At 45.1% G+C, this 17,233-nt stretch overlaps 1 protein-coding gene across 5 annotated transcripts in view; it reads right to left on the bottom strand.

Annotated features, from left to right (window-relative positions):
- The window catches only part of LOC137800662 (A-type voltage-gated potassium channel KCND3-like), a 34,563-nt gene extending 23,917 nt beyond the window's left edge, over positions 1-10,646 (bottom strand). The window contains exons 1-4 of one of the 5 annotated variants that reach the window (XM_068597943.1): positions 10,537-10,646; positions 10,269-10,367; positions 9,910-10,122; positions 6,618-7,797 (exon numbers count right to left, since the gene is read on the bottom strand). In XM_068597943.1, the coding sequence (XP_068454044.1) occupies positions 6,618-7,720 (1,103 nt within the window). In that variant the 5' untranslated portion in view covers positions 7,721-7,797; positions 9,910-10,122; positions 10,269-10,367; positions 10,537-10,646. Of the gene's footprint in view, positions 1-6,617; positions 8,403-9,909; positions 10,368-10,536 lie in introns of those variants that run through there. The other 4 variants (XM_068597942.1, XM_068597944.1, XM_068597945.1 and 1 more) reach the window with 4 other exon arrangements.
- Between the last annotated feature and the right edge of the window lie 6,587 nt (positions 10,647-17,233).

Raw genomic sequence — 17,233 nt, 5'->3', positions numbered from 1 at the left:
AGACTGTCCATAAGCATACGCGTCTTAAGTCTGCTGCATAACACATTGTGAGTGGCATTTGGTATCAGTCTGCTGGTCCAGGGAGCTCCAATCTCCTCCTGTTTCCCAGCATGCCTTGCATGTAGAACACGCATCCTCATATGCACCCTCACATGCATCCTCACATGCATCCTCATTAGCTCACATGCATCCTCACATGCATCCTCATTAGCTCACATGCATCCTCACATGCATCCTCATTAGCTCATGTGCATCCTCACATGCATCCTCATTAGCACACATGCGTCCTCATTACCTCACATGCATCCTCATTAGCTCACATGCATCCTCACATGCATCCTCATTAGCTCATGTGCATCCTCACATGCATCCTCATTAGCACACATGCGTCCTCATTACCTCACATGCATCCTCATTACCTCACATGCATCCTCATTAGCTCACATGCATCTTCATTACCTCACATGCATCCTCATTAGCTCACAAGCATCCTCATTACCTCACATGCATCCTCATTAGCTCACATGATCCTTATTACCTCAAATGCATCCTCATTAGCTCACATGCATCCTCATTAGCTCACATGCATCCCCATTAGCACACATGCATCCTCATTAGCTCACATGCATCCCCATTAGCACACATGCATCCTCATTAGCTCACATGCATCCCCATTAGCACACATGCATCCTCATTAGCTCACATGCATCCCCATTAGCACACATGCATCCTCATTAGCTCACATGCATCCCCATTAGCTCATATGCATCCTCACATGCATCCTCATCACCTCACATGCACATCTGCTGCTGTTAGCAGCTCAGATGAGTCACTGGGCATGCAAAGTGCTGCTTGTAGAGTCACACACTGACTGAAGTAAAGGAGCAGTGCATTATGGGAGTTATCATGTTGGGCAACATTTTTTGTGTCTCTCAGAAATGTAGAAAATACACAAACATGTTGTCGAGCGTGAAGTGAAGGAGACAATGAGGACAGCTTGTTAGCCTCCAGCGCGTTAGCCTCCAGCGCGTTAACCTCCAGCGTGTTAGCTTCCAGCGTGTTAAGCCTCCAGCTTGTTAGCCTCCAGCGCATTAACCTCCAGCGTGTTAGCCTCCAGCTTGTTAGCCTCCAGCGCGTTAACCTGCAGCGTGTTAGCCTCCAGCTTGTTAGCCTCCAGCGCGTTAACCTCCAGCGTGTTAGCCTCCAGCTTGTTAGCTTCCAGCTTGTAAGCGTCCATCTTGTTAGCATCCAGCAGCAGTAAGGAAGTATAGAAGTAAAGTAGTAAAGTCTTGTCTGTGAAGACCAAGAGAAGTAAAAGCTGTGAGAAGTTCACCAGAGCGAGCCACGTTCCATTTACTGCATGTGAGTGTACTTTACTTCATATGACTTTACTTTACGTTACTTTACGTTACTTTACATGACTTAACCTCCGCTCGGCCCTCAGCAGATGATCCTCTGCTTGCAGCGGCTTATTGATGAGTTAATGAGATTAAAACATAATCTGTGAAATCCTGAGAGGAGATTTAGCCAATTACACGTGTTACTCCTCCAAGAGAAGAAGACGGGTTTGAATCCCTAACCATCCCCACGAGTCCACCTGGAGAGGAGCAGCTTTTGTCACCGACCCTCTGACTGAAAGACAGGCACGCTAACCACGCTAACAATGCTAACCACGCTAACCATGCTAAACACGCTAATCATGCTAATCATGCTAACCACTGAGCCACCGTCGCCCCGTGTCCTGACTCGTGTGCTCTTGGCTCGGCGTGTCTCGTGCACGTCTGAAGAAGAAGAAGAAGAAGAACCGCAACAAAACCACACGTCACGACAAGGAGTCATTACCCCACCAGGAAACATGTCAGGGTGGAGGAGAGAGGAACAACACACACACACACACACACACACACACACACACACACGCACAGCGAACATTAATCTTGTAGATTTAGTGTCGCAGAACAATTGCTTTTGTCACCCTGAGTAATCATCAAGAACCCAGTTTACAAATTACAGAACACTTCACAACATTGTGTGTGTGTGTGTGTGTGTGTGTGTGTGTGTGTGTGTGTGTGTGTGAGAAGTGAGAGGGCAGTGTTAGCATGCGCGGCACAAAGCACCTTAAAATACCTCGAGGACGTTCCACACAACACGACCTGAACAGAGAGAACCTGAACACTGAGGTTCCTGTTTAGTCACCTCCAGGAAGAGGAAGGGGGAGAGGAAGAGGAAGAGGGAGAAGAAGAGGAAGAGGGAGAGGAAGGGGGAGTGGTAGAGGAAGAGGAAGAGGGAGAGGAAGGGGGAGTGGTAGAGGAAGAGGAAGAGGGAGAGAAAGGGGGAGTGGTAGAGGAAGAGGAAGGGGGAGAGGAAGAGGAAGAGGGAGAGGAAGGGGGAGTGGTAGAGGAAGAGGAAGGGGGAGTGGTAGAGGAAGACGAAGGGGGAGAGGAAGAGGAAGGGGTAGAGGAAGGGGGAGAGGAAGAGGAAGGACAAAACTGAAGGGATGTAACAGCCATAAGATCAAAGTTGAGATTTCCGTTTCCAGGCGGATGCTCTTTGTGTGTCTGTGTTGTGTGTCCTTCACAAACAAGCAGTGAGTTCAGCTGCAGGTCACGTTGTGTAGGAAGCATTTGGAGGTCAGAGGTCACATTGTGTAGGAAGCATCAGGAGGTCAGAGGTCAGCGCTCTAATCCATCACTGGGCTTTCCTCTGCAGGTCTGAGAGGAAAAGGGCTTGTGTCATGTGACCAGGAACAACCAATCACAGCTGGAAGGAATCTTTTCGTTGACGTGAACATCAGCGGGGTGTCGGTTCCACACAGTGAGGTGTCGGTTCCATGCGGTGAGGTGTCGGTTCTACTGAGCGGGGTGCCGGTTCCATGCGGCGGGGTGTCGGTTCTACTGAGCAGGGTGTCGGTTCCACTCAACTGGATGTCGGTTCCACACAGCTGGGTGTCGGTTCCATGCGGCGGGGTGTCGGTTCTACTGAGCAAGGTGTCGGTTCCACTCAACTGGATGTCGGTTCCACACAGCCGGGTGTCGGTTCCAGGCAGCTGGGTGTTGGTTTCACACAGCCGGGTGTCGGTTCCAGGCAGCTGGGTGTCGGTTACAATGAGCGGGTGTCGGTTGGACGCGATGGGTTGTCGGTTCTACACAGTCGGGTGTCGGTTCCACACAGCTGGGTGTCAGTTCCATGCGGCGGGGTGTCGGTTCCACACAGCTGGGTGTCAATTCCATCCGGTGGGGTGTCGGTTCCACTGAGCGGGGTGTCGGTTCCAATGAGCGGGTGTCGGTTTCATGTGGTGAGGTGTTGGTTCTATACAGCTGGGTGTCGGTTCCACACGGCGGGGTGTCGGTTCCACACAGCAGGGTGTTGGTTCCACACAGCTGGATGTCAATTCCATCCGGTGGGGTGTCGGTTCCAATGAGCGGGTGTCGGTTTCATGCGGTGAGGTGTCGGTTCTACACAGCTGGGTGTCGGTTCCATACGGCGGGGTGTTGGTTCCACACAGTAGGGTGTTGGTTCCACACAGCTGGGTGTCGGTTCTACACAGCTGGGTGTTGGTTCCACACAGCTGGGTGTCGGTTCTACACAGCTGGGTGTTGGTTCCACAAAGCTGGGTTTTTGTTTCCACAGAGCGGGGTGTTAGTTCCACAGAGCGGGGTGTTAGTTCCACTCTTTTTGTTTCTTTTGGATTATTCCGTGAGAAAAAAAGACGATTCATCGTTTTTCTTGAGCAGCAAATCCAAAAAGTTATAAAATCTTCTTTTCTTTAGTTATCAGAACATGTTTCATAAAAGACAACACATCCTCCTGCACACACACACACACACACACACACACACACACACACACATTTGTCATACAGCTTTGACCAAATTTGAGTTATTATCACAAGAAAGGTCAGAATCAATCTGTGTAAAAACATGAGGTCACATCCTCAGTGATCACTAAGCCTTTCGTTTCTCATTTGGAGGATTTCAAACTAAAAGCTCTTTAGCTCCGCCCACTACTCTGAGGACAGGAAGTTCCTCAGCTCAGGTTAAGGGGAAGCCTCCTAAATATGACCCTAAATATGACATAACCATACATATAACCCTAAATATGACATAACCATACAAATAACCCTAAACATGACATAACCACACATATAACCCTAAACATGACATAACCATACAAATAACCCTAAATATGACATAACCATACAAATAACCCTAAACATGACATAACCATACAAATAACCCTAAATATGACATAACCATACATATGACCCTAAATATGACATAACCAGACATATGACCCTAAATATGACATAACCATACAAATAACCCTAAACATGACATAACCACACATATAACCCTAAATATGACATAACCATACAAATAACCCTAAACATGACATAACCATACAAATAACCCTAAACATGACATAACCATACAAATAACCCTAAATATGACATAACCATACATATGACCCTAAATATGACATAACCATACATATGACCCTAAATATGACATAACCAGACATATGACCCTAAATATGACATAACCAGACATATGACCCTAAATATGACATAACCATACATATGACCCTAAATATGACATAACCAGACATATGACCCTAAATATGACATAACCATACATATGACCCTAAATATGACATAACCTGAACCCTGAAATGTTTCTTTATAGAAATGTTTTTGGTTTATTTTGCCGTTCAAATTTGCTGCTGCTAATTTTATTAAAGCAACTTTTTATTATTATTATTATTATTATTATTATTATTATTATTATTATTATTATTATTATTGTTATTATTATTATTATTATTATTATTATTATTATTATTATTATTAGGGATTCTGAGGACAGATTATTCAGATAAACAAACAAAAGCGCACAAAGCCACAGCGGGACTGCACACACACACACACACACATTTTTATATCTGGGCCATCTCAGGTCACACAGTGACGCACACACACACACACACACACACACACACACACACACACACACACACACACACGTACACACAAACAATCAAACATCCGCCGACACCAGAACCTTCCGGGCTGACGGGCCAAGTGGGTCACCGCGAGCTCGGGGTCCGGTTACCGGGCATTCAGTGTGTGTGTGTGTGTGTGTGTGTGTGTGTGTGTGTGTGTGTGTGTTTGTGTGTGCATCTTTACTTGTTGCATCGCAACCTGAACCATCTGATACTTAGAACTCAGAGTTAACGCTTCATTCATTCATTCATTCATTGTTCATTCATTCGTTGTTTCGTTATTTCATTCATTCATCTGATCATTCATTCATTCAATAATTAATTATTTTGTTAATTCATTCATTCTTTAATTCATTTATTTGTCCGATAATTCAGCCATTCATTTGTTTTCTTGCAGCGTAGGTGGGTGGGTCCTCAGGAGTTTTCATTGGTTTGTTTCACACAAAATGTCGACACACACCTGAACCCACAAATCACGGTGAGAGGCGGAGCTTCACACAGACTCCCAGAGCAAGGGGGCGGGACCTCCACACCCTGGGGCCTCGAACAACATTGGATTCTTATTTCTGGTACGTTTTTTCGCAAAACTATTCATAGAAAGATCCTGTAAACACCGTATTCCAGGTCCCCAGAGGGTTAAGCATTGACCTCTATACAACCAGAGGAGTCGCCCCCTGATGGTCAGGAGAGAGAATGCAGCTTTAACACATGAAGCATAGACTTCTATACAACCAGAGGAGTCACCCCCTGGTGGTCAGGAAAGAGAATGCAGCTTTAACACATGAAGCATAGACTTCTATACAACCAGAGGAGTCGCCCCCTGGTGGTCAGGAGAGAGAATGCAGCTTTAACACATGAAGCACAGACTTCTATACAACCAGAGGAGTCGCCCCCTGGTGTTCAGGAGAGAGAATGCAGCTTTAACACATGAAGCATAGACTTCTATACAACCAGAGGAGTCGCCCCCTGGTGGTCTGGAGAGAGAATGCAGCTTTAACACATGAAGCATAGACTTCTATACAACCAGAGGAGTCGCCCCCTGGTGGTCAGGAGAGAGAATGCAGCTTTAACACATGAAGCATAGACTTCTATACAACCAGAGGAGTCGCCCCCTGGTGGCCAGGAGAGAGAATGCAGTTTCATCACATGAAGCACAGACTTCTATACAACCAGGGGTTCTATGTACACTCCTCGTCTACTATTTTTCCAAGTCTGATCCGAGTCTTGTTCACAGCACCTCGTACTCCATGAGGAATGAAAGCCTGGTTACTCGTTAACATCGATATTAGTGGAATCTTTACTTTCATTACCTTTTTAACAGATTAGTAGGAATATTAGCGGCCGGGTTGTTTATTCAAACTTCAACCCACTGGACCGACCCACTTTCCCAGAAAAAGAAATGATTAGAATGCAAAATGTGCAGTTTCTCTGTCGTCTCTAATTGAGTTTGTAAAACACGTTTTGGCAAACCGCGACACGGAGCACGCACACACACACACACACACACACACACACACACACACACACACACACACACACACACACACACACACCACACATACACACGTACGCACACACACGCACATACACACATAAAAAGAGCTGCCTGCTCTTACCCCAGCGTGGTCATGGTGACGATGGTGTACCAGAAGGAGGCGGGGATGCTGGTGAACTTGGAGGAGCTGGAGCCCTTCTCTGCGTAGAACATGACGGTGGCGAAGATGATGATGGCCATGGTGAGGCTGAAGAGCAGGAAGCCCAGCTCCGAGGCGCAGCTCTTCAGCGTGTAGCCCAGGATGCGCAGGCCCTGCGAGTGCCGCGAGAACTTGAAGATGCGGAAGACCCGGAAGACGCGCAGCGTGACGAAGGCGCCGCTCACGTCCTCGTTGTCCGTCATCACCAGGCCGATGTAGTACGGCAAGATGGCCACCACGTCGATGACGCTCATGACGGAGCGCATGAAGCGGTAGCGGCAGGGTGCGGCGTACAGGCGCATCAGGTACTCCACTGTGAAGATCATGACGCAGGCCGTGTCCATGCAGAAGAAGGCCACGGTGTAGCGCTCGCCGCACGGCACCTCCTTCTGGTGAGGCGCCGAGCCGCAGGGCACCGTCTCCACCACGTTGGTGATGACGGAGATGGCGATGAAGAAGCCCGTGACGTAGTAGAAGACCAGCGCCATGGTGGACGTGTGCGGGTTCTCGAACGCCCGCCACATGCTCTCCCGGAAGGTCATGTTGGGCGGCTTGGCATCCTTCTTGTCCTCCTGGTCGTCCATCAGCCGCTCCTGGTTCTCCCTCTTCCGGTCCTTGTACTCCTCGTAGCAGCAGTCGCCGATGATCTCGGAGATGATGCCGAAGAAGGCCAGCTCCTCGTCGTAGGAGCAGATGCACTCGTAGCGTGGGTAGTGCAGCTTCCCCGTGCGGTAGAAGTTGAGCACGCTGCGGAAGACGTCGGGGTCCCGGTCGAAGAAGTACTCTTTGGTCTCCTCGTTGTAGAAGAACTCCTTCTCCGAGCTCCCCAGCAGCGTGTCCGGGTAGCGGTCCAGCGTGTTCCTCCAGGTCTCGTAGCGCCGGCCGCTGACATTGAGGATGATCATCTCGTCCTGGCGCTTGTTCTTCTCGCCGGGCGCCACCGGCATAGGCAGGTTGGCCACGGGCATCCAGCCGATGGCCGCCGCCCGGGCGAAGGGGAGCCACGCCGCTACGCCCGCCGCCATGCTGACTCCGGCTCGGGGCTTCCGGGGGAAAGAGTCCAGCACCTTCACAACCAGCCCGACTTCAGCTCATTCACCATCTACAAAGAGGGAGGAGTTTGCTGGAGGTCAGGAGTGGTCCAGATGGCGTAACTGCAAGGTCAATAACCCTGAGACAGCACAAAAAGTCTCTTTGAGCAGACTATGAATAACATTAACATCTGATATATGCTTTAATGTTAACAGACATGCTGCCATTTCCATGAAGCATCATCTTCCTCATAAGCACTCCATATCCCCCTTAAAGACCTTATATTCCCCATAAGCACTCTATATTCCCCATAAAGACCTTATATTCCCCATAAAGACTTTATATCCCCCTTAAAGACCTTATATTCCCCATAAAGACTTTATATCACCATTAAAGACCTTATATTCCCCATAAAGACTTTATATCACCCTTAAAGACCTTATATTCCCCATAAGCACTCTATATTCCCCATAAAGACCTTATAGTCCCGATAAAGACTTTATATCACCCTTAAAGAACTTATATTCCCCATAAGCACTCCATATCCCCCTTAAAGACCTTATATTCCCCATAAGCACTCCATATCCCCCTTAAAGACCTTATATTCCACATAATCACTCTATATTCCCCATAAAGACTTCATATTCCCCATAATCACTCTATATTCCCCATAAAGACTTCATATTCCCCATAAAGACCTTATATTCCCCATAAAGACCTTATATTCCCCATAAAGACTTCATATTCCCCATAAAGATCTTATATTCCCCATAAAGACCTTATATTCCCCATAAAGACTTCATATTCCCCATAAAGACCTTATATTCCCCATAAAGACCTTATATTCCCCATAAAGACCTTATATTCCACATAAACACTTCATATTCCACATAAACACTTCATATTCCCCATAAAGACCTTATATTCCCCATAATAACTCTATATTCCCCATAAAGACCTTATATTCCCCATAAGCACTCTATATTCCCCATAAAGACTTCATATTCCCCATAATCACTCGATATTCCCCATAAAGACTTCATATTCCCCATAAAGATCTTATATTCCCCATAAAGACCTTATATTCCACATAAAGACTTCATATTCCCCATAAAGACTTCATATTCCACAAGGACTTCATATTCCCCATAAAGACCTTATATTCCACATAAAGACTTCATATTCCACAAGGACTTCATATTCCCCATTAAGACCTTATATTCCCCATAAAGACTTCATATTCCCCATAAAGATCTTATATTCCCCATAAAGATCTTATATTCCACATAAAGACTTCATATTCCCCATAAAGACTTCATATTCCACAAGGACTTCATATTCCCCATAAAGACCTTATATTCCCCATAAAGACTTCATATTCCACAAGGACTTCATATTCCCCATAAAGACCTTATATTCCCCATAAAGACTTCATATTCCCCATAAAGATCTTATATTCCCCATAAAGACCTTATATTCCACATAAAGACTTCATATTCCCCATAAAGACTTCATATTCCACAAGGACTTCATATTCCCCATAAAGACCTTATATTCCCCATAAAGACTTCATATTCCCCATAAAGATCTTATATTCCCCATAAAGACCTTATATTCCACATAAAGACTTCATATTCCCCATAAAGACTTCATATTCCACAAGGACTTCATATTCCCCATAAAGACCTTATATTCCCCATAAAGACTTCATATTCCCCATAAAGATCTTATATTCCCCATAAAGACCTTATATTCCACATAAAGATCTTATATTCCCCATAAAGACCTTATATTCCACATAAAGACTTCATATTCCCCATAAAGACTTCATATTCCACAAGGACTTCATATTCCCCATAAAGACCTTATATTCCCCATAAAGACTTCATATTCCCCATAAAGACCTTATATTCCACATAAAGACTTCATATTCCCCATAAAGACTTCATATTCCACAAGGACTTCATATTCCACATAAAGACCTTATATTCCACATAAAGACTTCATATTCCCCATAAAGACCTTATATTCCCCATAAAGACTTCATATTCCCCATAAAGACCTTATATTCCACATAAAGACTTCATATTCCCCATAAAGACCTTATATTCCACATAAAGACTTCATATTCCCCATAAAGACCTTATATTCCCCATAAAGACTTCATATTCCCCATAAAGACCTTATATTCCACATAAAGACTTCATATAGCGCTTCGTGGTCCTTCATATGCTGCGGGTCGGAGGCGGTACCATGACGGTGTCTCAGGGTGTGTAGTCCCAGGCTGGTGGAAGCTGGTGTTCCCCTGTAGGCAGAGGGCAGCAGACCTCCAGACCTCCAGGACCTGTTGAGCCTCTAAGCCCAGAGGCGGCCGCTTCGGGCTCTGAATGGAGGACTTGATGGTCGTTCAGGTCGCATGAAATGAAATGAAGGTCCATAAAACCCACATTTATGTTTTGTAACATTACACCAGCTGCTGAAGCTCAAGGCGTAAAAAAGCAACACAAAAAAAGAACGGCTGCATCTTCCGTCAAAACTCACCGGTTACACATCCTCCATCCAGAAAACACCGAACCGAAGCTTCCCTTCAGAGCAGTTCAGGAACTAGTTGGATGCTTTGCTTCCTGCTGAGCGCGTGACCTGAGGGAGAAGACACATCATATACATACATACATATGCATATATATATATATATATATATATATATATATATATATATATATATATATATATATATATATATATATATATATATATATATATATTTGTATATAGAGCAGGAAAGGAAAAGCAGAAGTTGCAGCGCTACCAGAGGCGGACGGACCGCAGCTGTTTTAGTCCCGTTGTTCCCATTCTAGAGACGACGAGTCCGCGAGCACAGACCCACTCACAAGGCTTCTGAGAGAGAGAGAGAGAGAGAGAGAGAGGAGGAGCGATCTCTCCTCCTCCTCCTCTCTCTCTCTCTCTCTCTCTCTCTCTCTCGCTCTCCTCCTCCTCCTCCTCCTCCTCTCTCTTTCTCTCTCTCTCTCTCTCTCTCTCTCTCTCTCTCTCTCTCTCTCTCTCTCTCTCTCTCTCATGCGCATGCGTCTCTCTCTCTGCAGGGCGGCTTGTGGACGAAGTGCATTAATGGAAACTAGGATGCGCAGAAAGGGTGATGGGAAATAAATAAATCCTGAAGCTCTTGCCGTCCTCTTCAGATACGTCACATCCTCCTCTCACACGTGACACACAGAATCACCCGGATGGGGGGTGGGGAGGGTGGGGGGGGGGGGGGGGCGGAGCCCTCACTCAGCCACACCTGGGTGGCTGGTGCAAGGCTTGTCAGCTTGTAGTTATATAAATATCATGAATATATATATATATATATATATATATATATATATATATATATATATATATATATATATATATATAGACGCCTGGGGCATTAAGGCTCTGACTGTGCTCATGCAGCCAACAGCAGCTCAGAGGATCCGGCCTTCTTGGAGGCGGTGGGAGGGTCCTGGAGAGGACGCCGCCTCCATCGTTCTCCTGGAGACTCCAACACTCACCTGGGCAATGACAGAGAAACCTGGAGGAGGTGATGGGGAGGACCGGCTTGACCGATCTGAACCAGAGCCGTGTTCTGTTGTTGGACTTCTGTGCTCGCCTCGGTTTGTCCATAAGGAACATGTTGGAGCATCAGGAGGCTCATAAGTGTTCCCAGCGTCTGGGAACTGCTGACACCGACACAGCATATTGTCTGGCGGTGGAAAGAGCACTTTGAGCACGCTGTCTTAGTTGACACGCCTCTTCAATGTCACATAGGGGTTGGGAACAGAGCCCATGGACTGCAGACTAGGGTGGTGGTTCCCATCTTCAAGAAGAAGAACCAGAGAATGTGCTTAACTATCAGGTATCACACTGCTCAGCCTCACAGGTAAAGCTTGTGCCTGGGAGCTGGAAAGGAGGCTCCAACCCTTTGTTGAACCTAAGATTTAAGAAGAGCTGTGCTCTTTCCCCTCAGAGACTACTAAGCGGTCCTGGGAGTTCACCACCAGTCTACATGTGCTAGTGGACTTGGAGAAGGCTTTTCACCGGGTCCCTCTGGGTTGTTGTGGGGTGCTGCAGGAGTACAGGGTGCTGCAGGAGTACGGGGTGCTGCAGGAGTACGGGGTGCTGCAGGAGTACGGGGTGCTGCAGGAGTACGGGGTGCTGCAGGAGTACGGGGTGCTGCAGGAGTACGGGGTGCTGCAGGAGTACAGGGTGCTGCAGGAGTACAGGGTACCATCCAGTCTCTGTGCTGCAGTAGCAGCTGTGTTCGCATCCTCACAATAAGTCAGACTCGTCCCGGTGGGCGTTGGCCTCCAGGCTGCCCTTCATCTCCGGTCCTGTTCCTGACCTCCATGGACAGGAGATGTAGAAGCAGCAGGGGAGGAGAACCTCAGGTTCTGGTTCTCTGGATCTCCTCTCTGCTGTTTGCAGATGATGTGGTCCTGTTTGCCTCCTCGGACCTCCAGCTTTCACTGGGGAGGTTTGATGAGAGTCAGCAGCTCCTCATCTGAGGCCTTGGTGCTGTCTGAGAAACGCTGAAGAGCAGCTGGAAAAGTCTGGAGCTGCAACACTCGCTTTAAAGGCCATAGCACACTCAGGCAGCATTTTTATGAAAGCTTTATATTTAATACGTATTCAATTCAATACCCTCATGAATCTAGAGGGGAGTTGTCTGACCCAACCTCTGAAAGAAAGCTTCCTGGATCAAAGATCGGGGCTTAACTATAAGCTCTGTCAAAGAGGAACGTCTTAAGTCTACTCTTAAATGAGGTGACCGTGTCTGCACCCCGGACTGAACGTGGAAGCTTATTCCACAGAAGAGGAGCATCTAACCCCAACCTATTATTAAGACTCTGAAACCACAAGTAACCCTGCATTCAATGAACGTAACTCTCTAGTGGGGTAATATGGTACTATGATCTCTCTAGTGGGGTAATATGGTACTATGATCTCTCTAGTGGGGTAATATAGTACTATGATCTCTCTAGTGGGGTAATATGGTACTATGATCTCTCTAGTGGGGTAATATGGTACTATGATCTCTCTAGTGGGGTAATATAGTACTATGATCTCTCTAGTGGGGTAATATGGTACTATGATCTCTCTAGTGGGGTAATATAGTACTATGATCTCTCTAGTGGGGTAATATGGTACTATGATCTCTCTAGTGGGGTAATATGGTACTATGATCTCTCTAGTGGGGTAATATGGTACTATGATCTCTCTAGTGGGGTAATATAGTACTATGATCTCTCTAGTGGGGTAATATGGTACTATGATCTCTCTAGTGGGGTAATATAGTACTATGATCTCTCTAGTGGGGTAATATAGTACTATGATCTCTCTAGTGGGGTAATATGGTACTATGATCTCTCTAGTGGGGTAATATGGTACTATGATCTCTCTAGTGGGGTAATATAGTACTATGATCTCTCTAGTGGGGTAATATGGTACTATGATCTCTAGTGGGGTAATATGGTACTATGATCTCTCTAGTGGGGTAGTATAGTACTATGATCTCTATAGTGGGGTAATATAGTACTATGATCTCTCTAGTGGGGTAATATGGTACTATGATCTCTCTAGTGGGGTAATATGGTACTATGATCTCTCTAGTGGGGTAATATAGTACTATGATCTCTCTAGTGGGGTAATATGGTACTATGATCTCTCTAGTGGGGTAATATGGTACTATGATCTCTCTAGTGGGGTAATATGGTACTATGATGTCTCTAGTGGGGTAATATGGTACTATGATCTCTCTAGTGGGGTAATATGGTACTATGATCTCTCTAGTGGGGTAATATGGTACTATGATCTCTCTAGTGGGGTAACATGGTACTATGATCTCTCTAGTGGGGTAACATGGTACTATGATCTCTCTAGTGGGGTAATATGGTACTATGATCTCTAGTGGGGTAATATGGTACTATGATCTCTCTAGTGGGGTAGTATAGTACTATGATCTCTATAGTGGGGTAATATAGTACTATGATCTCTCTAGTGGGGTAATATGGTACTATGATCTCTCTAGTGGGGTAATATGGTACTATGATCTCTCTAGTGGGGTAATATGGTACTATGATCTCTAGTGGGGTAGTATGCCACTATGAGCTCTTTAAGATATAATGGTGTATTACCAGTTAGGGCTTTAAAGGTGAGGAGAAGGATTTAAAATATAATTCTAAATCTTACAGGAAGCCGGTGGAGAGCAGCTTGTTTTTTTTTGCAACCATATTACAAGACATCTATGTCCTTCCCTCTGCAAGGTGCTGGTTCTGTTCTGGCGAGCATCGTCATGAAACACGGCTCATGACCGGGTGAAGGCTCCTGTATATTCTGTCCCACATTCTCCAGAACAACGTGCAGCCTTATTGAGTCAACAGGGAAAATGTCTGCTGATTAGGATCCACACACCAAGTCTTTCAGACACCAAGCGTGATGTTCATTTAGTCAATTATGCTCACTAGAGTCAAACAGACCATAAAGCGTGGGGCGTGGCTACAAGGTGATTGACAGGTTGACACCAGAGTTGTTTACAGAGACTCTACGTCGCTCCTCCTCAATGCATGCGTGGTCACTTCCTGTTCACTGGATGCATCCAAGATGGCGGCGCTACCAGGGCCTCTGGGAGACGTCCAGCTCCGCCCTCCTGGGTCACTTCTGGTTGCTAAAAAAACAAGATGGCTACCAAAATGTCAAACTTGCAGCTTCAAAACCGTGGTCCACAAGCCAAGGACACACACACACACACACAGACACACAGTGAGAGCACCATGTCCTTGAGGGCAGTGTTGCCGTGGTTACCATATAAGCCATGTTAGTGTGTGAGTCTCCAGCGGATCGGATCAGCTTCGCCCTTCACGTCAACTTGGACTAAAGGCGATGGAGGTCAAGGTGTCTCAGATATGTTAAAGTCTACCTGTTTATCTCTTTTCTAGGCTTCTGACCACCAGAGCTTTGTCACTAGATGACATCATTCACCCATTCACGCACTGATGAGATGACATCACTGAAGGTGCCCCATCAGAATGATCTCACATTCATACACTGTAGAACAGCTACGAGCGTTAGGTGGCTAGCGGAGCTGGGGATCGAACCACCGATCGTCTGATTAAAGGACGACGCTGCTCAGCACAGAGCCACAGTCACACATCAATATCTACCATTCATCATATCTACCGAAGACATGAAGCTCAATGTTGTCCTTCTGAGCCTTGTTCTCTCTCTGTCTCTTAGATGGATGAATGTATATATATATATATATATATATATATATATATATATATATATATATATATATATATATATATATATATATATATATTTAGAGAGAGAGAGAGAGAGAGAGAGAGAGAGAGAGAGAGAGAGAGAGAGAGAGATGTCTGTATAATAGAGTCGATGCCCTGGAAGAGGACTGTTGCACTGTTGAACGTGACCCATTTTTCCGTGTGTCTGGGCATCTATGTGTCACATCTGTCCTGTGTGCTGATTGGACGAGGCCGTCCCAGGTGTTTCAGGTCAGCGTGGTTCAGTGGGGACCGGTTCTATTTGTAGCCCCACTTTGCAGAAGCAGGAGCTGGGTTCAAGCCCGAGGGAGAAGCACTGGACATACATGGGAATATGCAAAAGCGTGTGGAAAGTCATGTATTGCTCCACTTGAAGAAAGTTGCAGTGACCTCGGATATGGTGATAATAAAAAACAAGACTGTTGATTCTTCTTCTTCTTCTTTTTATTATTATTATCATTATTATTATTGGTCAACACTAACAAAGGTTGGAGAGATTGGGTCAGTTAATGGTTGTGCCAATCAAATGGAAATCAAGAAACCAAAACTAGGCTGGCTATCTACCTCTGGTAACAAAACAAACAAAAGAGGAACACAAGCGACACAAAGAGGGTAAGATGTGCATTCATTTTGTCAGGTTTAGTTTTGCGGGTATCACGAACAGATTTGCGTACGTCACTTCCGCCAATTGGTTACCGTACGTGTTCCATACAGCGCTCATCAGCGACAGAGTGCACTGCAGATGTTAGTGCTGTAGTGCACTGTACTGTATTGTAGTGTACTGTATTACAGTGTACTGTATTACAGTGTATTGTAGTGTACTGCATTGCAGTGTACTGTATTACAGTGTATTGTAGTGTACTGTATTACAGTGTACTGTATTACAGTGTATTGTAGTGTACTGCATTGCAGTGTACTGTATTACAGTGTATTGTAGTGTACTGTATTACAGTGTACAGTATTACAGTGTATTGTAGTGTACTGTATTACAGTGTACAGTATTACAGTGTATTGTAGTGTACTGTATTACAGTGTACTGTATTACAGTGTATTGTAGTGTACTGTATTACAGTGTATTGTAGTGTACTGTATTACAGTGTACTGTATTACAGTGTATTGTAGTGTACTGTATTGCAGTGTACTGTATTACAGCGTATTGTACTGTATTACAGTGTACTGTATTACAGTGTATTGTAGTGTACTGTATTACAGTGTACTGTATTGCAGTGTACTGTATTACAGTGTACTGTATTACAGTGTATTGTAGTGTACTGTATTACAGTGTACTGTATTACAGTGTATTGTAGTGTACTGTATTACAGTGTACTGTATTACAGTGTATTGTAGTGTACTGTATTGCAGTGTACTGTATTACAGTGTATTGTAGTGTACTGTATTACAGTGTGCTGTATTGCAGTGTACTGTATTACAGTGTATTGTAGTGTACTGTATTACAGTGTACTGTATTACAGTGTATTGTAGTGTACTGTATTACAGTGTACTGTATTACAGTGTATTGTAGTGTACTGTATTACAGTGTACTGTATTACAGTGTATTGTAGTGTACTGTATTGCAGTGTACTGTATTACAGTGTATTGTAGTGTACTGTATTACAGTGTGCTGTATTGCAGTGTACTGTATTACAGTGTATTGTAGTGTACTGTATTGCAGTGTACTGTATTACAGTATATTGTAGTGTACTGTATTGTAGTGTACTGTATTACAGTGTACTGTATTACAGTGTATTGTAGTGTACTGTATTGTAGTGTACTGTATTACAGTGTACTGTATCACATTGTATTGTGTTGTACTGTATTGTAGTGTACTGTATTACAGTGTACTGTATTGTGGTGTACTGTATTGCAGTGTACTGTATCACAGTGTATTGTAGTGTACTGTATTGCAGTGTAGGTCGTAAAGTGTTCAGGAGTAGACACGGATTCAGTGTGTGTGTGTGTGTGTGCATTTGTCCTCTAGAAGGACCGCCCCTCACCTCTTCTTGCTTCCTGCTTTAAAAGTCGCTGATTGGCTGCACAGGTGGCAACTAACAGGTTTGAGCCTGTGTGGGAAAACAAGAGGGCGGAACACAAAAGGAGCTTCAGCATCCTTTTACCTCACACGTCCGCTTTTCTGTAAAGTTGCAATCCGATGGTTGGCAGTAATTACATTCCAATAACAGACCT

This window comes from Clinocottus analis, unplaced genomic scaffold (assembly GCF_023055335.1).
Source record: "Clinocottus analis isolate CAN_PGR_092001 unplaced genomic scaffold, fCliAna1.0.p SCAF_4, whole genome shotgun sequence".
NCBI lineage: Eukaryota > Metazoa > Chordata > Actinopteri > Perciformes > Cottidae > Clinocottus > Clinocottus analis.
The sequence above is the reverse complement of the archived record's forward strand: the minus strand, read 5'-3'. Positions and strand labels throughout refer to the sequence as shown.